Source organism: Eulemur rufifrons, chromosome 3 (genome assembly GCF_041146395.1).
Source record: "Eulemur rufifrons isolate Redbay chromosome 3, OSU_ERuf_1, whole genome shotgun sequence".
Lineage (NCBI taxonomy): Eukaryota > Metazoa > Chordata > Mammalia > Primates > Lemuridae > Eulemur > Eulemur rufifrons.
This window is the reverse complement of record NC_090985.1, coordinates 4,549,625-4,572,987: the sequence shown is the minus strand read 5'-3', so window position 1 is coordinate 4,572,987 and position 23,363 is coordinate 4,549,625. Positions and strand designations below refer to the sequence as shown.

Here is a 23,363-nt window from a genome sequence, read left to right as displayed (position 1 = left end):
CTTTGCCTTAAAGAAAAGATAAATGTGTTAGTTCAAAAGCTGCCTCATCTCAGGAGGGCATCTTGCTGGTCAGTAGAAGCTGCACTTCAAAGAGACAACTGTAAACTGGGCCTTTGGTTCTCACCTGTTTTGAAAGACCAGGCAGGCCTTTTCCTTAGAACCAAAAGGTTGCCAGAGCTGACAGGTGGACCCCCGGAGATGAGAGCTGATCATATAGATATGCTAATGCCCAAGCCGGGCCCAGATGGAACCATGGGGTTAAAGTAATTAACACAAAGCACAGCCCATGTTGACTTCTGGGATCATCTCTGTCTCCAAGAACACAATCACCGGAGCCAAGATGTCTCTATCTGTTGCTAAAGTAATAGCCTTATCATAAAACTTAGAAGTTTGCCCCAAGATGATTTTATAACTCATTGTTCCCCTAGTTAGAGCTAGTTAAAGGATCTGTAGTAGCCTTTTAGAAGATTTTGACCCTACAGCAAACTGCCTGTTAGTATGAAAATCCCGTTGCCCTTTGCAACCGGAGCCTGTATGTACCCTATATAATACCTGTGTGGAGTTTCAGTCGGGGAGATATTTTATGCGGGTAAAATATTTCCATCCGGATACCCTCCTTTATCTATTTTCATAAACTTTTACTTTATAAACTATATCTTTGGCTCTGTGTATTATTATTGCCATTACTTTATTTTTTATTTCTGTTTCCTACTATATTTTTCATCCTTTGCGATGACCCCTGCCTGAGAGACCTGATCGGAAGGAAAAAACCTCTTTGCAGGGAGCGTAGCTAACTCCCTGCATACTGGCGTAGTCAACTTAAAGACCTGATTGGAACAAAGAGAAAAGGACCTCTTTGTGGGGAGCGTAGCTAACTCCCTGCAAACTGGTGTAGTCAACTTAGAGACCTGATCGGAGTAAAGAGAAAAAGACCTCTTTGTGGGGAGCGTAGCTAACTCCCCGTAAACTGGCGTAGTTGGCAGGATATTCCGATAGGGTCTTGAAGGCAAAAGGCTTTGCTGGAGTGAAGAAGTTCCCGAATTGCATCGCAAGGGACCTGGAGTGGATTGAATGTCGAGAGCGTGTCTTACCTAGTGAGAGGTAAGTGAACATCCAGGGCAAAGTAAATTATTATTCTGTCCGGATTAAAACAATGAGGAAGACTATCTTTTCTGAGTATGTGGAATTGTTGAGAGCTTATTAAAGAGTACTAGAGTAATTGCCAAAAAGAAAAATCTTGAGAAATTGTTACATTTAATTTCCAAGCACTGTGATTGGTTCCCACCTCCGGGTGAGTTCAAGCTACAGCAAAAGCAGTTGGCGCTGAAAACATTATGAAAAGTGCTTGGGGGCGGGGGGGGGGGGGGGGAAAGATTCCTCTATGTATTTGAAAGCTCTTCTCTTTAATTTCTCAAGCTCTACAGCTGTTTCATTCTAACTCAGAAGTCTCTTTTAGCGACACGGAGGATATCCATCCTAAAATAAGCTTAGTAAAAGATCTGGAGCCTGTTTTTAGCAGAAAAGAGAAGGTCAGTTGGGACCTTCCGTCTGCATTGGGCCAGGATAAGACAAAGCCAATAAAAGTAGGTACTGACCCTCTTCTCGGGTCTATAAAAAATATAGAAAAGAGAAAAAGAAAAAATTCTAAAGGAGAACTTTCACTTTAAGAGCTCTCTTCGGCCGGGTGCGGTGGCTCACGCCTGTAATCCTAGCACTCTGGGAGGCCGAGGTGGGCGGATCGTTTGAGCTCAGGAGTTCGAGACCAGCCTGAGCAAGAGCGAGACCCCATCTCTACTAAAAATATAAAAGAAATTATAGGGACAGCTAAAATATATATATAGAAAAAATTAGCCGGGCATGGTGGCGCATGCCTGTAGTCCCAGCTACTCGGGAGGCTGAGACAGGAGGATCACTTGAGCCCAGGAGTTTGAGGTTGCTGTGAGCTAGGCTGACGCCATGGCACTCACTCTAGCCTGGGCAACAGAGTGAGACTCTGTTTCAAAAAAAAAAAAAAAAGAGCTCTCTTCGCGGCTCAAGCCAAGAGCTTTAAGCTTGGAAACTCTGCAGCCAGAACTTCCCTCTCCAGCTATGATCCCTAAAGATTGGCATATTATAATAGTAGATTTAAAAGACTGCTTTTTTACAATTCCTTTACAAATATCTGATAGAGAGAAATTTGCCTTTACCATACCTGCATTAAACAATCAACAGCCGACTAAGTCATACCAATGGAAAGTCTTGCCTCAGGGCATGCTTAATGGCCCAACCCTGTGCCAACATTTTGTTAATCAGCCTCTAGATATATTAAGAAACTGTTTTCCTCATAGTTGTATTATTCATTATATGGATGATATTTTATTTGCATGTTCATCAAAACAAAAATTGGAACAACCGTACCAACAGGCCAGACAAATTTTGCCTCAATTTGGTTTAATAATTGCTGAAGATAAAGTCCAACAAGATTACCCCTTTACTTATTTGAGGTCTCTCATTGATAGAAACAAAATAATTCCTCAAAAGGTTCAATTACGTATTGACAAATTGCAAACTTTAAATGATTTTCAAAAGTTGTTAGGAGACATAAATTGGCTTAGACCTATGTTAGGGATTCCTACTTATGCTTTAAGTAATTTATTTGATATGCTAAAGGGTGACTCTGATCTTAATAGTCCTCGCCAACTAACTCAGGCAGCTCAAGAGAAATTGGCATGGATTCAATCTCATATTCACAAAGCTCAACTTTCTAGAGTAAATCTTAAAAAAGGAGTAGATTTAATTGTTTATCCATCAGAACATTCTCCCTCTGCTACCTTAATTCAAGAAGAGGGTATAATTGAATGGATTTTTCTCCCACATAAACAACAAAAACGTCTTTTGACATATTTGGACAAAATTGGTCAAATTATGTTTAAAGGCCATCAAAGATTAAAACATCTAAGTGGCCTGGATCCTGAAAAAATTATTGTTCCTCTTACTAATTCTCAAATTCACATGGCTTATCAGCAAAACCTAGATTGACAATCAGGTATATCTGATTTTATAGGAATAATTGATAATCACTATCCAAAAAATAAGTTGCTCCAATTTTTAAAATTGACTCAATGGATATTACCTAAGATAATAAAATCCATGCCTATACCTCATGCTCCTACCTTTTTTACCAATGCCAGTAGCAATGGTCAGGCAGGTTATTCCGGTCCTTTAACTAAGGTATGGACCACCCCTTACACTTCAGCACAAAAAGTAGAATTGCAGGCTGTTACTCAGCTTTTACTAGATATTACTTCACCCTTAAATATTGTTTCTGATTCACAATATGTTGTACAAACAGTTCTAGCCTTAGAAACAGTTACTATTACAGAAACTGATGAAATTTCCAAACTATTTCAGCAACTTCAATCGATTATAAGGAATCACCAGTTTCCACTTTTTATTACCCATATCAGATCTCATACTACCTTCCAGGCCCATTAGTGGCTGGTAATGAAAAAATAGATCAATTGCTTGTTGGTTCTGTTCAAGAAGCAGCTAAATTTCATCAACTGACTCATATTAATACTAAAGGTTTAACTAAAAAATTTCACATAACCAATAATCAAGACAAACATTGTTTCTCATTGTCCCACTTGTCAATTAATTAATCAGCCTAAATTTTCTGTAGGAGTTAATCCTCGAGGTCTCTCACCAAATGAATTATGGCAAATGGATGTTACTCGTATTCCTAAATTTGGCAAGTTAGGTGTTGTACATGTGACTGTAGATACTTATTCCGGTCTTATTATGGCCACTCCATCCTCTGGAGAAACTGTTAGACATGTACTTTCACACTTACACTCCTCTTTTGTATACATGAGAGTCCCAGCCACCATTAAAACTGACAATGGCCCTGCTTACACTAGTCATTCTTTTACAGCTTTTTGTATTAAATGGGACATCAAGCACATTACTGGCATTCCTTATAATCCTCAAGGACAAGGTATTATAGAACATACAAATCAAATCTTGTCTCCAGAAATACAGGGGGCATTTCTATAACTCAGTATTCTTAGGCTCAACAAGGTTACGTGATAAATGACACTTTTCCTAAGAAACAGTGAGATAGACGTAGAACAGTGAGTTTTTATCAGCTCTTTCTTCTCCTGCTTTAGTTCAACCTGTTATATGCTCTGGCAGGAATGAAGAAGTTCTGTTTAAAGGATTATCTGTAATTATTTGGCTTAGTAATTTGAAATATTTTATTGTGGAGAATTTACAATAGGTACAAAAGTAGAATCGTGTCATACTTGTTCTACAACAAATTACCCCACAACTTTCTGGCTCAGAACAAAAGTACTGATCTCTCAGGGTGTCTGTGGGTGGTGAATGTGAGAGCAGCTCGGCTTGGTGGTTCTGGTCGTCGTTTCTCGGAGCTGCAGGCAGGCGTTGCTGGGCTGCATCGTCTGGAACTTCGCTGGGCCCGGGCATTTGCTTCCAAGGTGCTTCCCCACAGGACCAGCAAGTTAGTGCGGGATGTTTTGGGGGTGGGAGAAGGGCCCACTTCCTCTCCAGGAGGGCTGCTCTAGTGTCCTCACAGCGTGGTGGGCGGCTTCCCCCAGAGATGTGACCCAAGAGGTCATGGCAGAAGTTACTCCTTAGCCCAGACTACGTGTCATCAGTGCTGCCATGTTCTTTTTGTCAAATAGACCAGCTTTGACTCAGTGAGACTAGAGACCACACAAGATCGTGGCTCATGCCTGTAATCCTAGCACTTTGGGAGGCTCAGGCAAGAGGATCTCTCGAGGCCAGGAGTTCGAGACCAGGCTCAGCAAGACCCTGTCTCTACTAAAGGAGGGAAAAATGAGCCAGGTGTGGTAGTGCATGCCTGTCGTCCCAGCTACTCTGGAGGCTGAGGCAGGAGGATAGCTCGAGTCCAGGAGCTAGAGGTTGCAGTGAGCTATGATGACACCGCTGCACTCTAGCCAGGGCAGCAGAGTGAGACCCTGTTTCAAAAAAAGAACCAAAAAAATCTTGTAATGATCATCAGATCTTTAATTCATTAGTGGCGATATGGTGGCAAATGGTGATATTCTAACTCTGTCATCTCTTTTCCATTTAATACTGAATCCTTCTTTCTATAAAGAGAAACTTTGCTCATTAACTATGTGATAAAATTTGAATCTAGCATAGGCAGGATCAATGCTTGTTTCTTGCCCTTCATTTAACGGTTTTCAGAATAATGATTGGTTCCCTAGCATCCTTAAAAGGGGACCAGTTAAATTTTTTTTAGTCTTATTATGAACTAAAGGATTTTAACATATTTTGTATGTTTCAATCTATTGCACTTATTACCTGTATTGATGTCCATATATTTGTACCCCCTTTTTGATAAGTGGTAGCATCCTCTACATAGTGGTCTTGACCTTGCTTTTGTTACCTAGCAGTATATCCTTGAGATCACTTCATAGTTGTCTGTGGAGGAATTCTTCATTCTTTTTTTTTAAAAATTGAGATATAGTTCATATACTCACCCTTATAAAGTATGCAATTCACTGTTTTTTTTAGCATATTCACTGAGTTGTGCAGACATAACCATGAGTCCTGCAGTGTTCTCATCAAAGAAACCCTGTCCCCATTAATAGTTGTTCCTGATTGCTCCTGCCCACCTACCCCTGTCCCCCAAAGGTCAGCCCCTGGTAACCACTAATCTACTTCATGTCTCTTTGAATTTACAAATGCACATTTGATTTAAATGGAATCGTGTAATTTCTGGCCTTTGTGTGTGGCTTCTTTGACTTAGAATAACATTTTCAGGGCTCATCGATGTAGTTTGGGTGAGTTCCTCATTCCTTTTTAGCAGTGCAGTGCTCTGCTGGCTTGGTCTATCTGTGTTTCAGTTAACCAGCACACACTGTGAACATTTGAGTTGTTTCCATACTTGTTATTAAATGGCCTTGTGCATAGTCTTTGTTTTGTGAATTTTGGTAGTTATTGCTGAATTTTCCTCTACAGGGCTTGTACCATTTTGGATTTTCACCAGCAATGTGTCGGAAAGTCTTAGTTTCCTACTGCTTTGCCATAGAGTAGTGTTTTGTGGTATCTCACTATAGTTTCAGTGGACATTTACTTATATTTCTCATATAATGAAGATTGATTGAAAATTTTTGCACATGTTGAAGGGCCATTTGCATTCCTTTTTTTGTGAATTATGTGTTCCTATCCTTCTAGACTATTTCTGCAAAGGATTGTTTGTCTTTTCCTTCCATTTTTGGCTTCCCTTTTTATATTACAAATATTTTTTCATTTCTTCATTTCCCTTTTTACTTTAGGAAGACTCGTCATGCAAATCAAAATTTTTATGTAATTAATTTAAACACTATTTTTGCTTATTGCTTCTCGAGTTTGAGTCACAGTGAGAAAGTTATCCTCACTCCTGTGTTATGGAATCCTTACCCATGCACTCAACGGTTTTATGTTTTACATTTAAATCTCTGATCCATTTGGAATTTATCTTGGTGGATTATATGAAGAATAGGTCCAATTTCATCTATTTTTCCATAGGGCTATGAAATCATTCCTAGCACCATTCATTAATAAGGCTGTTTTCCCTCATTGATTTAATATACTACCATTGTGGTAAATTCCCTTCATAATCAGATCCATTCCTGGACTCTCTGTTCTTCCTCCCCCCACCCCCAGAGATGGGGTCTCACTCTGTTGCCTAGGCTAGAGTGCAGTGGCACGATTATAGCTCACTGCAGCCTGGAACTACTGGGCTCAAGTGATCCTCCTGCCTCAGCCTCCCAAGTGGCTGGGACTACAGGTGCACACCACCATCCCTAGCTAATTTTTTTAAATTTGTTTTTTTGTAGAGAGCAGCTCTAGCTGTGTTGCTCAGGGTGGTCTGAAACTTCTGGGCTCAATCGGTCCTTCTACCTAGGATGCCTCAAGTGCTGGGATTACAGGCTTGAGCCACTGCGCCTGGTCTGGATTCTCTGTTCTGTTTCATTAGTCTCTGTGTCTGATTGTTATGCCATTGCTACATGTTTTAATTATAGAGCTTTATAATGTGTTTTAATATCTTGTAAGGCAAATCCTCCCTCATTTCTTTGTCTTTTCTGGGATCTTCTGGCTATTCTTGCTTGTTTGTTTTTACAGATGAACTGTAAAATTAGCTTGTCTAGCTCTGGAAAGAGAACTTGACGGCATTTTTATTGGAGTGGTGTTAAATTTATAATTAGTATAAGGAAGAGGTGACATCTTTATGATGTTGTGTCTTATGAAGAAGGTAGCTGTGGATTTCCATTTGTTTAAATGTGTTATGTTTTGGGGAGTGTTTTTATATCAGTCCTCATAGAGGATCTTATTAAGTTTAAGTTTATGCTTAGATCTTTTCTTTTCTTTTTTGCTTCATAAGTAGGATTTTCTCCTCCATTATATTTTCCAACTGAGTTCCTTTTTTATAAATGAAGCCTAATGATTTTGTTTCTTATATAACCTGCTAAATTCTCTAATTTGTAATACGAATCATGTCAATTCTTTTGAGTTTTCAAGACATATCATTATGTTATTTATAAGTGGAGTTTTGCCTCTTCTTTTCCAATTTTTAGATCCCTAATTACAGTCTGTTGTCTAATTGCATTGGATAGTACCTTTAATACAATGTTAAAAAGCAGAGAAGATAGTGATTTAATACAACATAGTGACTTGTTTTTAATTTGTAGGGAAAGTTCTAGTTTTTCTCCATTAATGTTTAGCAGAATTTACACTGAATAAAAGGAACAGTGGAAGGAAATTATGTAGGAATTTTTTTTCCTTTTCAAAGTATGGGTGAGATGTACTCAAGGATAATGGTAGTAAATATTGTGATGATCTCCACTGTCAGCTTCATAGTTATATTATCGTAATTATTTTCGCAATAGTTGATGGAATTTCAGTGTTTATTTTCAATTATGTAATGACACAAAAGATATTTAGTATATTTAGGTGGTTAAAAGATAGAATTCTGTAACTGTATATTTTCAATTTTGAAAATAATTTCATGGCAAAAAGATGAAAAGAGGGTTAGAAAATGAAACTGTAGAGGCTTCACCATCTTAAGACGTTGCCATGTCAATACCTAGCTTCAGGCTTTGTTGTGTTGGGGCAGAAAACACTAGAGGGCTTGCACATCCTCAGTTAAATGCTGCAGTGACAACACAGCACTTCAGCTCCACAGTGAGTTGGGTAGAACTAGTCACGTGGCCTAACTGCAAGGAGTGGGGAAGGGTAGTCCTCCCGCGTGCCAGGAAAAGAGGAAAATCAGATGTGGGTAAGTATTATAAGACCCTATCACAGTTTTGAACCTTTTTTGGTACTAATTCTTTGATCTTTTTAGATTCTTTTGTGGTTATTGGCCTCTTTTGATTTTATTCTGCTTTTGTAAATTTCATGTTGTTTCCAGAAAATTGTTTTCAAGATTTTAAAATGTTTTATTTGCATCACATCCTAAATAAGCCTAGTTTGATGGGCATTTCAAAACAATCACTTTAGTAAGTGAGTGGAAAGTAGATTGTAGGGGCACAGAAGTGGCAGTAGAATAAACCAACTAGAGAACTTCTGCAACTGTTCAAAGAGGTAATTTGGGTTTGGTGGTAGCAGTAGATGTGGAGGGATGTGGGCAACTTGGGATATATTTCGGACGTAGTCTGTAGTGGTGCTGTTCAAAACAGTCATGTAGACAAACTGTTTCTTACTGTTTCAGGACAAGATAAGGAGTCTTGTGGTACACATCAGCACACTGATCTCTTCATTGAGGATGTCTTGCTGTTAAAGACATTTTTTGTGATTGATTCACATTCTAGCTCAAATTCTTTTTCTCAAGGTGGCCTACTAACAATTGGTCCACAAACCATACATAAAGCAGCATCAATCAATGGTATTTCCATCTTAGGGGTGCCCCATGATTTCTTTCTTAGACTCTTACTGTTGGACATTCAGTTGATTGGCCCCCACATCATCTTTTTCTGGTATTAGAAATAAGTAATATTTCTAAGAAAAACTTATTTATATAATGATGTATATATACCTTATGATTTCTTTAGGATAATTTATGGGAATATAACAGAATAAGGATTTTGGAACACCTTGACAAATTATTCTCCAGAGAGGTTGTATCCATTTACAAGCCATATTTTTGCCATTATTGAATTTTTTTTCAAAAAAAAAAATTCTATACTAACTTGGATGACATGTAGCAAGTAATTATTTGAATATGTACTTATTTGATTACTAGTAGGAGTATTTTTATGTGTTTGTGGTGTTGATATTTGCATCTCTGCCAATTGTTTATGCTCTCTGATCATTCATGTTTTGGTCTATAAGTACCCTTTACATTAAGGATATTTATAACCTTTATAACCCTACAATAGAAATATTTTTCTGTGTTTTAAAAATAGATTTTGGTGTTTTTACATCGTGTAGAAAGTTGTCATCGTTTGTGGGCTTTCATAGTAGCACAGTTACTTGGCGGTGGGGTAGGCAAGGCTTGCTTGCTGCCTCTCTGCTCCCATCTGTGAAGAGGCCACCCTTTCAAGGCAGCAAGTTCACAGTTGGGCCACGATGCCGGGGTGAAGGCTTTGGTGTGAGGAGCTTCGGAGTTAAAAGCTCTTATGTCAGGGGAATTTGTATGGGTAATAGATGATAATAAGGGGTTATTTTTAATTTTGTGAGGTGTAATGATGGAATTGTGGTTGGGTAGAAAAATCTCTACACACCCAGATAGAAGTATTTAGCGGTGAAAATGTCAGGAATTTTCTTGAAAATACTGTAGCAAAAAGATGTAGCAAATGTGTCAAGATTCTGATAGTTATTGAGTCTAGGTGATGGGTATATGGGGGTTCTTAATACTATCCTTTATTTTTGCATATGTTTTAAAACGGCTTTTTTGGGTCTTTGGAGACTTTTGGAGGTTTTTCCTTTGGCTCCTTGTGACCAGGATTCTCTTGGCTCCTCTCGCCTGGCACTCTGCAGGCAGGGTGGTCACCTGTAGCACACAAGGAGCCACCAGTAAAGTCAAAAATCAGTCCAGGGCAGAGGCTCATTATTGCCTCTTTATTTAAATGTTCACGGTCATTACAAATAATATATATTCTCTCTAAGGTACAAAATTCTAAGTTGATCAGTTAAATCAAGCTTACTAGTCTTCAAGATTCTGTGTCTATTAATCTTTATATGTGCCTTACCTGGCAAAGGAGGAGAATGGCATTTTGCAGTCGTTTACCCACAGTTGTGGTTTTGGCCAATTTCTCCCTATAATTCTCAGAAGTATGGGTTTTTTTGAAAAACAACAAATCTTTCTAAAAATTTTGAAATAAGTTTGGACTTACAGAAAATTTGTAAAAATATAATAAAAAGAATTCCTGCATAGACTTCACCCAGATTGCCCAAATGTTAACATTTTACTATGTGCTTTTATTATTACTACTTTTTTTTTTTTTTAAGAGATAGGGTCTCACTCTTTTGCTCAGGGTAGAGTGCAATGGCACAACCATGGCTCACTGCAGCCTTGAACTCCTGGGCTCAAGCAGTCCTCCCATCTCTGCCTCCCAAAGTGCTGGGATTACAGGCATGAGCCACCACACCTGGCCTGCTTTTATTTATTCTTTATATGTATCCATATTATTATTTTCTTAACCATTTGGAAGTAAGCTGCATAGCTGATGTCCCTTTGCATCCCTTCCATGCATATTTCTTAAAAATAAGGACATTCTCTGATATCAATTCAGTTGTCAAATCATGACATTAACATTGTTACAGTACTGTTATCTCATCCACAGACCTCATTCGAATTCTACCAGTTGTCCCACTAATTTCCGTTATAGATGCTATGGCCTGAATATTTGTGTCCCCTGACATTCATATATTGAAACCTAATTATCAGTGCAGTGGTACTAAGACTCGGGGCCTTTAGGAGGTGATTCAGTCATGGAAGCAGAGCCCTCACGAATGGGATAAATGCCTTTATGAAAGAGGCTTGAGGTTGGCTGCGTGCGGTGGCTCATGCCTATAATCCTAGCACTTTGGGAAGCTGGGGCGTAAGGATCGCTTGATGTCAGGAGTTCGAGACCAGCCTGAGCAAGAGAGAGACCCCCATCTCTACCAAAAATAGGAAACTCAGCCAGGTGTCTCTCCTCCTGCTCCCAGGAGGAGTCCTAGCTCCCTGGGAGGCTGAGGCAGGAGATTGCTTGAGCCCAGGAGTTGGAGGTTGCAGTGAGCTATGACAACGCAATTGTACTCTACCTCGGCAATAGAGCAAGACTCTGTCTCAGAAAACCAAAAAAGAGGCTTCAGGAAGCTTGTTGACCTTTCTGCCATGTGAGGACACATGGCAGGTATCATCTGTGAGGAACAAGCCCTGAACAGACACCAAATCTGCCAGTGCCTTGATCTTGGACTACCCAGGCTCTAGAACTGTAAGCAATCAATTTCTATTGTTTATAAATTACCCGGTCTAAGGTATTTTGTTATACCCAAACTAAGATAATAGAAAAAGACATCATTATGTTCTGATCTAGTATCCAGTCCAGGATCCTGCATTTAACTGGCATGTCTCTTTAGTCTTCAGTCTAAGGCAGTTCCTCAGTATTTGCTCCCTGGGGATTCTAGACATTTTGAAGAGTAGAGGGCAGTTATTGTAGAATTTTCCTTATGTTTGCTTTACCTGATGTTTTTTCATGATATATTGGGTTGTGCACTTTTGGCAGGAATCCCCCAGCAGCGATGGGTTCTTCCCAGCGCATCATATCAGAAGGCGCATCTGTCTGTTCCACGACCAGGATGTTCACTGTGGTCACTGGATTAAGGTGGTGTCTTCCAGGTTTCCTCACCATTTTCCCTTCTGAAATGAATAAACACCTCATGGGGGGATATTGTGAGACTGCGTATTATACATATGCCTTTACTCATTCACCTTTCAACAACTAGTTTGAGCATCCATTGATGATTTTTGCCTGAAACAGTTAATACCATGATGTTGCCAATTGGTGAGTTTGAACTCACGGGTAGTATGTTTTGGCAACTTGTTATTCAACCATTTGTGTTCTGTCTCAGTTCTCCTCAGTTGAGATGCACAGTAGCGTTATGGAAAAGAGCAGCTAATTCTCAACATTGGTCCAGATGCGTGAGTGCCTCACGTTTCTGTTACACTTCCTTAGAGAGGACCTGGGTGGGCCACATTGTCACCCTAGCTGGACAGTTTGGGCACCGAACTGCCTGTGCCTGTCTGCTGTCCTCTAGCTTTAGCACCAATCCATGGTCCATGCACCTATGTCTAGATATTGGAAGTGGTTTTTTATGACATCTGTGACACAGATCATATTTACTAGAATAAGGCAGCCAAGGCTGCTTTTTTCAGGAGGGGCTGTAGCATGGTAGAGTGTCACAGATTTGCATCTGATGGGGTCCAGAGAATATTTGTTCATTTTGTCAAATGGAAGATAAAGAGATGTGAGGATGTTTGCATGCTAAAGGGGCAGAGTCAGTAGGGAGGAGATTAATGGTCAGGAATAGGAGGACTATTTCGGGGGGAGGGTCCCTGAAAAGGTAGACCTAGGTGGTGGGATTAGCTCTGAGCAAGAGAAAGGACATGTCTTTTAGGAAGACATTGGGAGGAAGGACGTGAACAGCATTGTTTTTGTAGGGTACGAGTAGGCACAAATTTACCACCTAGTGGCCTCATTTCTCTTTGTGAAATAGATCATCACATCGAAGAGTGAGAGGCTGTAGGCCTTAAGGACATCATTGCATAGAGTAATAAGAGAGCTGTCTGGGGCTCATCAGAGGATTTCCAGGCAGCTGGTAGTAGAGACCACGAATTCTTGGTGACCTCAGTGTACAAGGCTGTGTGACTTTTCTCCAGCCATGCTCATCAGCTCAGGTGTAGATGCACAGGGAAGCGCCAGTTTGGTTTACTGGGGGTTGTGGCTTTTCCACATATTATGGTGGGAAACGCAGGGGAGCTGGGAGAGCAGAAGGTGGCACCAGAGGGCAGGGCTTCCTCTGGAGAGGTGGTTCAAGTAATGGATCATGGTTGAGCTTCTGTGGTCTGTACAGGATGGGGGAGGTGAGATTGGAGAGTAGAAGAGTGAAAGGATTGGAGATCAGAGAATTATTAGAGGAGGAACAAAGGGTTAGGATTGCTGGCAGGATAGGTATGTTGGTCAGAGAGTAGGATATTGGAGTTTCCATCGTGGGACAGTTCTGGCCGGTGAGGGGCTGGGGTGGAGCAGGGTGGAGGTGAAGATCACTGGGCTGTGAGGAAACTTGGTGAAGTTGCTGGATGGTTCAACTTTACATGGATGTTGACACCACCAGGTCAATGGCAAGACATTGGTGAGGAGGGGATGACTGTGTTCCAGGTGTTCAGGGAAAGAGGGAGAGTTGAGCAGGAATGAAGCATGGAGGCTGAGTGGCACAGACAACCCTAAAGGAAGGTGGCATTTAGCCTTCCAAGGGATTAGGGTTGGTCAGACCTTAAGGTTTGCTGGAACTGGCTGTGCATAGCCTTGAAAGATGCCCTGATGCTAGTGGAGAGTGGCATTTGCTCAGCTTTCCAAACAAAAGTTGGTCCTTGGGTCTTTGCCTGTATTATTTCTTCTTCCTGTAGCCCCCTTCCCTGCCTTGAAGAAGGCAGCCCCCTTCAAGAATAGGCTCTGAGACCACATCTTTCACCAGGTCTTTCTTGAACCCTCTTGTCTTTCTGTCCTGGTTACTCTTTGTGCTTACCTGTGACTTAGCAGGTGGCACACCATGTCACCACTGCTGTCCTTCCCTCCCCCAGACCATAACTTCCGTGATGGGGCAGGGAGTGTATCTTTGCATCCCTGGCACAGTACCTGGCATGGATTTGGTTGAACTGTATGAAATTGCAATTTATTCAGCGAATTTGGTCTAGTTTGTTATTTCTGTCCCTAATAGGTCACTTTCCATTGTCAGCTCATCTTGAATCTTTTTTTCAAGGTAAAGTCCCCTTTTTAGTTTGTCCTTAGCCCAGTTCCATGCAGATGAATGGGGTTGTTACTTTCTTAGTGACCACGACTTTCTATGTGGGCCACGGTCAGCCTGCTTAGGCTTTTTTGTGTTGTTAACTTCCTTCTGCGCTTCTCCACACTTGGTAGAAGGAGTCAAAAGAAACTACCAGGTACTCAGTCTTCCTCAGCTGCCAAAATGTTCCCGGCTATTTGCCCATGTTTCATTTTCCTGTTGATCCAGGCAAAATCCAGACTCATTCATTCTGGCTTCTCTGTTTCTCGTGTGTCCCGTGCTGGTGTTTGTTGGCTCAGACGTGGTAAAGGGGCAGCGGGTGCTGCTGTTGAGGTGGTTCGTCGTTCTTGTGAACAGTGGCTGCGGCTCTGCACTTATTCCAGAGGCAGTTTCTCAGGAACTCGATGATCTGTGTCCATCACACATTAAAGAGTGCATGGAACAACAGCATATCCAGATCGAAAACAAACAAATCAGATCTACCTGATGTTTTCCTGTATGTGTTGGGACACACAGGCTGTGTATAAGTCAGATAAGTTAGTTTAGGCTTTTTCAGTGGTTTCCAGTTCCCCTTCCTGGTTGATCTTTTCTTTCACTGTGTCAAACTCAGAGTTGTTTGTTTTTGCTTTTGTGGTCACCAAGAATGTAATATAAATATGCACTTCACATCCTAAGGCCACAGCAATCCTGGATCAGACTCATTTATAGTACCAGAGCCTGGCAAGGGAAGGGATTCTCTTTAAGTCTTTGCTAAGAATCCCCTTAAAACAGGAGGGGACAGCAGAAGGACTAAAACCATGTCACATGCCCCTGAGGAGGGGGGCAGGGTTGGGAGAGCTGGGGCCGCCTCTGCGTGATGAGCCCTTCTAAGTGCTGCTGAACTGAAAGGGAGATGATACATGGATGTCTGCATGGCCCTCCCCTCACTCTGCGCTGGCCCCAGGGGGTGGGCCGAGCCTCAGAGACTGTCCTCAAAAAACATGCCACACAGGGGACAGAGATGTGCTGAGGTCCCACAGCTGGAGGCAGAGCCAGGACACCTGAGGCCATCTAGCTCCCAGTCTGTCCCTGTGGGTCTCCATCCCGCTCTGTGGAGCCTCCCAACCACCCTGCCTGTGGCTTCCAGCCAGTTCCACCTGAAAAGAGCATTTGGCTTTTGGGGCTGCTGGTCACCCCTCCTTGAGGGCAGGAGCAGGCGAGAAGCTGGGGATCTCCTGGCCTAGAGGAGGGGAGAAATGTGTCAAGACAGCCCCGAGATGGAGCTATGACAGCAGGGACACCTGCCAGCCTGACAATGCCGGGCTCCCTGCCGAGCTCTTCTGAGCATTCGCTCCTTTAATCCTGACAGGTACTGTTACCCACCCCACTGCTTTGCAGAGAGCAAACAAGTTAACTAGAGAGTCAGGAGTGAATCGAGACCTGTAGGCTCCAAGCTGAAGGTTCATCCCATGATACACAGCCCAGTAAATCCTTGTAGTGGAGATCAGGGCCCACAGTGAGGTCAAGGTTGTAAGCTGCAAAGTTGGGAATGTTTTCAAACCAGCATGGCTGCTGCTGGATGTGCTGTGCCTCTTGGCTTCCCTCTGGCACCAGGAGAAACCGAGGCAGGGAGGAAAGGGCAGCAGGAGAGGAGGGAAGGGAGGAGAGGGGAGGAGGGGATGGAAGGAGCAGGGGAAGAGCATGGTTAGGGCAGGGTAGGGGCAGAGAGGCAGGTAGAGTCCGCTTGTCCTTCAGTGGCCTTGATGCGGGCAGCTCCGAGCCCATCGCCGTGGAGGCTGCCCGTGGAGACAGGTGCCCTGCTCAGGAGAAACACTGAGTTTCCCAAGGTGGCAACGGGCCCCCAGCAGGGTGTAGATCCCTGCTGGAAAACTCAAACTGTGAGAATGCTGGTGTGGCATGATCCCCTGTTGGAAAATGAATGACATAACATAATATACATTTAGGGAAAAAAGTGGAGAAAAATGCCACAAACTCAGTAGTGGCCATCCCCAGGGGGCTCGGGGTAGGATTTTAACTTCCTGTGTTTTGTGTATTTCTACAGTGTTTAAATGTTTAACAATGTACTTGTGATGCTTTGGTAATTTAAAGGACAGATGACAACAAAAATGTTTTGAAAGAGAGGGCGTGACCCCGCTCTCCGTGCATCATCCTCTCCAAGATTCCAAACAGCCAGCACGTGCAGGAAACTGTACACCCTGTGCTGCCGGGGGGTAGTATTTCTGCATCGAAAAGGATTTTGTCCTGAGTATGAACCATTAATTATTAAGGAGATGGTGTTAATCCTGTCTGATTGGTTGAATGTTTTTTCTGAAGGTTGAAAGCCAAAGAGTTTGTCCCTTCACTTTGCATACTGTTGCTTAGATGTTAGTTTCAAAAAAAAAAAAAAAAAATGAAATTAGGCCAGTAAGGATGGCTCACGCCTCTAATCCCAACACTTTTGGAGGCCGAGGCAGGAAGATCTGTTGAGGTTCGGCGTTCAAGACCAGCCCTAGCAACATAGCGAGACCACCATCTCTACAAAAAATAGAAGAATTAGCTGGACATGATGGAATGCACCTGTAGTCCCAGCTTCTCAGGAGGCTGAGGCAGAAGGATTGCTTGAGCCTAGGAGTTCAAGGTTGCAATGAGCACCAACCTGGGCAACAGAGCTAGACTCTGTCCAAAAAAAAAAGAATTCAAGGGTGTAATGATGTGATTTCATTTTGTTTTTGTGACTGTATCAATGCTTAGGCCTGGAACACTTTTACTATTTGTGACAGCTACACTGTTCCCCTCATCGTCAAGCTTAGGAAAATAGGTTGCTGGTATAATAATTACAGATCCAGTGAGAAAGGCAGACTCAGTAAGATGCAAAATGAAAGATAAAATGCAAAAGCCTGAGCAGTGAGGATGGATGGTGTGGAAAGGAGGCCACGGTGGAACCAAAAATCTCAGCACTCATACTCTAGACCGCGTCAGAAGAAGCAGGACAAGTGGTTTGAAGAGAAGGAAAGGGGGGTTTATTAATTTGCCAGCAGTTGAGGAAAATGGCAGACTCCCGTCTTAAAGTCCCAATTTACCTGACTATAAGCAGAAAGACAGAGCGTTTAGAGGGAGGATGTCAGCTCCAGGCTATGTCCCTTTAACTACAGTTGATGACTCTGATCTGTCCTATCTCAGCAGAAGACGATTTAATCTCTACCCAGTCCAGATGGCTGTTGGAACATCTGCTGTGGTACAAAGGACACTCCCCTGCCCCTCCCACCGGTCTGAGATCGGGATGTTGGTTTCAGTTCCCAGGAAGCGCACAGGAAGTTTCAAAAAGACAGCTTGTAAAACATTCATGCCCTTATCTCAGGTCCTTCCCTCTGTTACCACAGGAGGAAAGGGAGGGGGAGGGGAGGAGTCACCAAGAGGCTTCCTGGAAGACATGGGCAGGGTAGGCCAGGAGGAGGGCAGGGGGTGAAGCAGGCAGCCTGGAGAGGAGGCATCTAAGGGAGGGGGGCAGCAGTGAAGGGGAGGAGCTACAGGGGACAGGCCTGGGGTGGGCCCCCTCCTGTATCCCCGAGATAGGCTTTGGTTCCCTGCCCCAGCTGAGACTCTGGGCTGTAGGGAGGCGTTGGCCAGAGCTGAGTTGCAGGCCCAACCTACTTCCACTCTGGACTATGCCCAGCAATTCCTGCGGAAGTGAGAAGACAGGCCCTAGGGAAGGCAGATTGGACACAGCTTGTCCCCACAGAAACGCTTCTGTCTCTCCCTGAGAGCGACCTGTTAACCACAGATCTGTGAGTAGAAATAGGACCCTGCCTCTCTCTGTGCAGCCGTGTGTCTGTGTGTGCACAGGGTGTTGCAGGCTCTGTCCTTGCTTGTGTGTGTGTGTCTGCATGTGTGTCCATGCACATGCCGCTGGGCATGTCAGCTAAAGCAGGCTGGCATTTGGATAGAGTAGGGTGTCCCTCAAGGTCAGAAAAGGTGAGGGAACAGGAGTGGGGAGAGAAGAGGCGGAGGTGTTGGTGGGCACTCCTGCTTACAGATGGGCTTAAGCCTATGAACTGAGCTTCAGCTAAAAAGGGACTGTATTCGCTCTGGCAGTGAAAGAGCCAGGGACAGGATGGGTTTCAGGTACAGCTGGGTCCAGGGACTGAAAGGATGTCTTCAGGAAGTTTGTCTCCATCTTTCAGAGGTGGGGAAGTGTAAAACACCCGAGATGGCACTTAGTGGCAGTGGTTTAACCTGTTGTGACAAGTGATGAAAGCTGGGGCCTCTCCAGAAAACTGCGTGTATCCGATGCATACACATGCTGTCCTTCCCCGGGAAGTGGGCAGAATGGGCCCTTTCCCCCTGGAGCTCCCAGGCTCACAAGGACTTGCCTCTCACAGGGTCAGAGGTTAGTGTAGGAAGGGGGGCCTTCTCCATGTGCTGGGGGCCAAGGCCATGGCCAACAGGCATAGTTCGGGGTGAGTGTGGGGACACACACGGGGACCCCTGCAAGACTCTGCTGCCCCAGGCATCTGCCCCCAACCCAGCCCTCTCTTGCTTCCCGGGCCCCAGCCTGGGTCCTTCCCAGCTCACCCCTTTCAGCTCTGGGCCCTCCCCGATTTGTCTTGCAGCTGGAAGGTCTGGCACATGGAGAACGACACGCCAAGCAGAGGGGAGTCCATCCCTCTCAAACCCGGGGCCAACAGTCCGGAGAATGCGGGAGCTGATATCATGGAAATCATGGTCTGTTCCCTTCCCATGGGCGGTCTTGGCCTCCCCTCCTCCTCACCTGAGTCCTGGCCGCTGCTGGGGGCTTTGCTCACTCTCCTCCCTCACCTCCTCCTCTGCCGCTGCCTCCTCACCTCTTTGCTTGCACAGTTAGGAAACCCAACGTGTCGGCCTCCGCAGCACAAAGCAGCTCCCTTTATTTCACTCACTAAACGTTTACTGAGCACCTACTATGTGCCAGCATAGCCTGTCCTAGTGTGCAGGGCAGGGGAGGTCCCAAGGAGGAAGTGACATTTGAGCTGTGATGTAAGGAATCAGAATAGAAAGCAGGTGAACGGGGCTCGTGGAGAGATATCGGAGGACGCCTCGGCCTTCAAGGCTCTGGTCATCTTGTCCTCACTCTGAAACTGGCAGCTTGAGGCACACCAGCCAGGACCTTGGCGCCTAGCATGAGTCTCCCAACCTCCGTGGCAAAAGCCCCCGCTCTTCACGGCCCCGTGTCCCACAGGGTGCACCTTTCACACCGTCGTCTGCAGGAATGTCCACCCCTCGCCCCAACCACCCCACAGCCTGTGGGGTACATGGTGCCCTGAGTCACGCGATCAGGATGCTCGGCCTGGGCCTTCCTTAGAGGCTTCCTCCTGGCCCCCTGCAGCCACACCTCAGTCACAGGTGTCCCTCCCTCATGAGGCCCAGGACCCCTGAGGGCAGGATGTGTCTAGAGCAGAGCCCTACACACAGTAGGTGCTCAGTGAGTGCGTTGCGGAATTTAGTTAAGCGCCTTCCAGTTCCTTCCTGTGCAACAGTCCAGTCCCGCCTCAGCCCACTCACGAGGGGCCTGCGGGTGCCCCCGTGCGGCTGGGGTCCCCCTCTCCCGCCCCTCAGCTCTGACCTGATGGCTCTCTGCTGGCTTTAGGAGGAAGGACGGCTCCCTGGCAGCGACTGGAGCCCCACAGAGGCCGGGCACAGCCGGAGTGAGGCGGGGCCGGAGCCCTCCACCTGGTAGGTGACCTCTGTGAGGGACCGTGGCTGCTGGGGCGGAGACCGCCTTGGGGAACAGGGTGGGAGCCGCCTCCTGACCATGGGGGGACGGCTCCGCGCACCTTTGTTGGAGGAAGGGGTGATGGCGCCTGAGCTCCCTTGCAGCCAGATGAGCCTCAGAGGCGAGCCAGGCCCCGGGTTCCACACCCACTTTTAAGCAGCCAGAGTGAAGTCCCACTGGGAGGCCCACAGGTGCTGTGTGGCTGGTCTGGTTGAAGTTGGGTAGGAGGCCCCGAACCAGCCGGGCCGCCCTTCCAAGCTCTCCCACCTGCTTCCACCCCATCCAGTCTCCGGGCACCTTGGGGAGCCCCGAGGCTCAGTCTGGAAACTCCTGGACTGGGCCGGGCTCTCGTTTGTCAGGGGGAGGCCAAAGCCAAGAGAGGGAAAGGGACTGACTGGTCCAGTCGCACAGGCAGCGAGTGGCCGGGGTGTGCCCAGAGCTCCGGCTCCTGATGTCCCAGCCCCCAGGGGCCGTCACTGGCCAGATCCTGAGCTGAGGAAAGCGGGAAGGGCAGGGGTGACAGTGGTGCAGGGGTCCCATCTATCTGCCCGGGTTGGGGATGTGGGAACATGCCCTCCTCACCCTCTCAGGACCTGGGAACTGGCGAGAGGCTCCATAAATAGCAGCTGGGTGGCTGCGGTGAGCACTGGGTGAGCATCTAGCGGACGCTCAGCCTAGGGCAGCCCTGGAGCTGTTCGAGCATCAGCCTTGCCCTGGGTGCCACGAGTGACCAAATGGCCAGGCAAGAATGGGCAGCGGGGGCACGTGACTGCCAGGCAGGGGTGGGCTGCTTCCAGCATCCTCTCTAGGGAACAGGAGCTGCCGACTGGGCTGCTAAGTGTCCTGGTCACAGGGAGTAAATGCAGAGCCGGAGCCTTTGCACCTTGTTCTGCGGACAGGTGGACGTGCGGTGGGGGAGGGGAGGCAGCCGTCCTGCGTGGGCGGGTCTATGTGTTCACAAGGTTCTGCCTTATCAGTGAATTCCCCCCAAGCCCTGCAGGCAGGGTTATCACTGGGGTAGTGGGGCCTGTGGGTGCTGCGCCTCAGCCCTGTGGGATGTCAAGGCCAGCGCCCAGCTTGCCCCCAGCACCATTGTACGGGGGACACTCCTGAGTGGCTTCTGCCCGAAGGTGCTGAGGATCCCCACTGCGGTGGGAGTCTGGGTGCCACTCGCGGACCTGCTGGTCCTATTCCTAGGAGGATCCTGCAGCCGTTCCAGAGAGCGACACGCTTCTGCAGGGAGCACAAGCAGCTGATTCGACGCATCTGCATAGGCCTGCTCTGTACTGGTGAGCCCTGCCCAGGGGACAGTGACTCCTGGCCCAGCTGTCCATGTCTCAGGGCAGCGTTGTTCACTTACCCGATCATTCAACAAATGTTGGCTGAGCAGCGGCTTCGGGCCTTCTCCCTTGCCGGGCACGGAGTCATCAGTTAGCAGGACCAGATCCTGTTCCTGAGGCGCTCCCTCTCCAGTGAGGGAGGGGAACGGACATTCGCAGCGAAGGCAGGAAGCCCTCTGGGAGCACGGAGTAGGGCAGCGGGATGGTCAGGGAGGACTTCCAGGAGGAGGTGACATTGGGGTCTGACAGGTTGAGCAGGAGGTAGCCAGATGGAGAGGAGAACAATAAGAAGTGAGAGGCTCCCCATGCAGAGAGGAGCAAAGGTGAAAACTGTTGGGCTGTGGGTTTTGGTAAAGTCTAGACTTGGATTTTACCCTCAAGACCAGAGGGCACCATTGGAGGGTTTAACTTTCTATTTTATTTTATTTTATTTTTGCTTCTTAGATCTAGAACATTGGAGGTTTAAACAGGGATGTGTCCATGCGTAATTCACACTGTGGGACCCTGGGAGGGGGCAGCACAGACAAGGAGAAGGACGTGCTGTGGTGTCGCAAGCCAGGCCCTTTCCCTGGAGCCCACCAGTGTCCTTGCTCTTGTCATGCTTTAATCAGTTTGGCAGCAGGAAACTAAAAATAAGTTTTCAGATCCCTTTTTGTAGTCCCAGGATATAAGTCCTTTCCGTTCTGGGTTTTGAAATTCAAAAGCCAGAGAGAGGCATTTCCCCTTTGCTGTCCACAATCACTTTTCTGGAGGCCTCAACACAGACCGGCTAAGCCACTTAAAGGAGAACAGGGCAAAGGGGAAAGAGCATTACCGGAAGGAGACAATAGATTAATACTCCAGAATACAGGCCTGGCACACATGCGCCAACTCCTTCATGGAGCAACTGACTTGTTCGTCTCCGTCCTCCGTCCTAGCAGGGCTCAGATCCTGGCAGGTGCTCCATGGAGGCCCCAGAGATTCATGCTGTTTTGCTTCCCGGCCTCCTTACACATCTCCTTCCCATTTGTTCGGCACTTTACAGTTTGCAAAGCCCTTTCACACGTTCTGCCAATGAGCTCATGACACCCTTTGGACACAGGAGGGATGATTGTTCTCACTGGCAGGTGAGGACACTGAGGCTCAGAGAGGTTGGGTGACCTTCCTGCCCTCCAAGATGGAGTAAGGTGGAGTCCGTGGCGGGCTGCAGGGGCCTGGAGAGGCGGGGTGGTCATCGCGGGCCCCTGCCCGGTCATTCCCCAGGGTACGCAGCCTTCCTGCTGGCTGCCTGCATCCTGAATTTCCGGAGGGCCCTGGTGCTGTTCGTGCTCACCTGTGTGGTCCTCGCCTTCCTGGCCTACGGCCTGCTGAAGAGGCTTGTGGCGCCACAGCTGGGGAGGTGTAAGAAGCCTGAGGCCCAACCCCGCCTGAAGCTCTGGGCTAAGAGGTGAGTGAGCTCAAGCTCCGAGCAGGGCGGGGGGAGCGCCTGTTGTCTGGGGGTCAGCTCTGGGGTCACAGCGGGGGCTGAGGACTTTCTGGGGGCCCCAGGGCAGGAGTTGCTGGCTGGCTTCAGAGGCAACAACCACCTCTGGTGTTTGCTAGTTCTCCTCTGGTTCTGTGGCCCGGTTACGACAGGCGACTATGCTGGCTGAGAACAGGACTCAGCAGTTCCCTGCACTCAGAGATCCCAGCCCATGCAAGCAGGGAGGCCCTGTCAGTGCCTCCCCTGAGATCATCAGGGTGAGCAGGGACCACCCCTGGAGTCTGATGGAGCAGGCTGGATTGGGGTGCAGGTGCCAGTGTTTGTAGTTACCCCCAGGGCATTCTGACTAGCCAGCCACGCCCCTGGACAGCTGTTTGGAATCCCCTGGCTTTCCAGCTGGATTCCTTGGAGCCCTGGAAACCTCAGAGATGCCACAGGGCAGGAGAGGAAGGTTGGGAGGGGAACATCAAACTCTCCCCTTCCCATTTTAACCAGGCAGCTCTAAATGTATGTGCTTTGTAAACCAAGGTTTGCAAAGCAAAACAAAACAAAAAAAGGCTGAAAGAAAAGGTTTCTAGGATTTTAAAAAAAGACCACAGCTTATTTCAGTACTAATTTCAATGACTGAAGTGCTGACCAAAGACATCCAATGACTCAGGACAATGCAGGGCACAGTTGTGTTTCCCCCAGTGTGATTCATATACTACAGCAAAGTGATTTGACCTGGCCTATTGATGAACACATGTACAATTTTATTGATAAATGCCTTCATTTTTAAATTTCCCTTCCCTTTATTAAATAGGTTTTTTTCTTTTTTTGATGCAGAGTATCACTC

At 46.2% G+C, this 23,363-nt stretch overlaps 1 protein-coding gene across 1 annotated transcript in view; it reads left to right on the top strand.

The window, feature by feature from the left end:
* LOC138381925 (sodium/nucleoside cotransporter 1-like) overlaps positions 1-23,363 on the top strand; it is a 162,031-nt gene that overhangs the window by 92,741 nt on the left and 45,927 nt on the right. Inside the window, exons 2-5 of the mRNA XM_069466571.1 lie at positions 18,588-18,699; positions 19,601-19,686; positions 20,924-21,015; positions 22,309-22,492. Coding sequence (XP_069322672.1) covers positions 18,604-18,699; positions 19,601-19,686; positions 20,924-21,015; positions 22,309-22,492 — 458 coding nt within the window. The 5' untranslated portion in view covers positions 18,588-18,603. The remainder of the gene's footprint in view (positions 1-18,587; positions 18,700-19,600; positions 19,687-20,923; positions 21,016-22,308; positions 22,493-23,363) is intronic.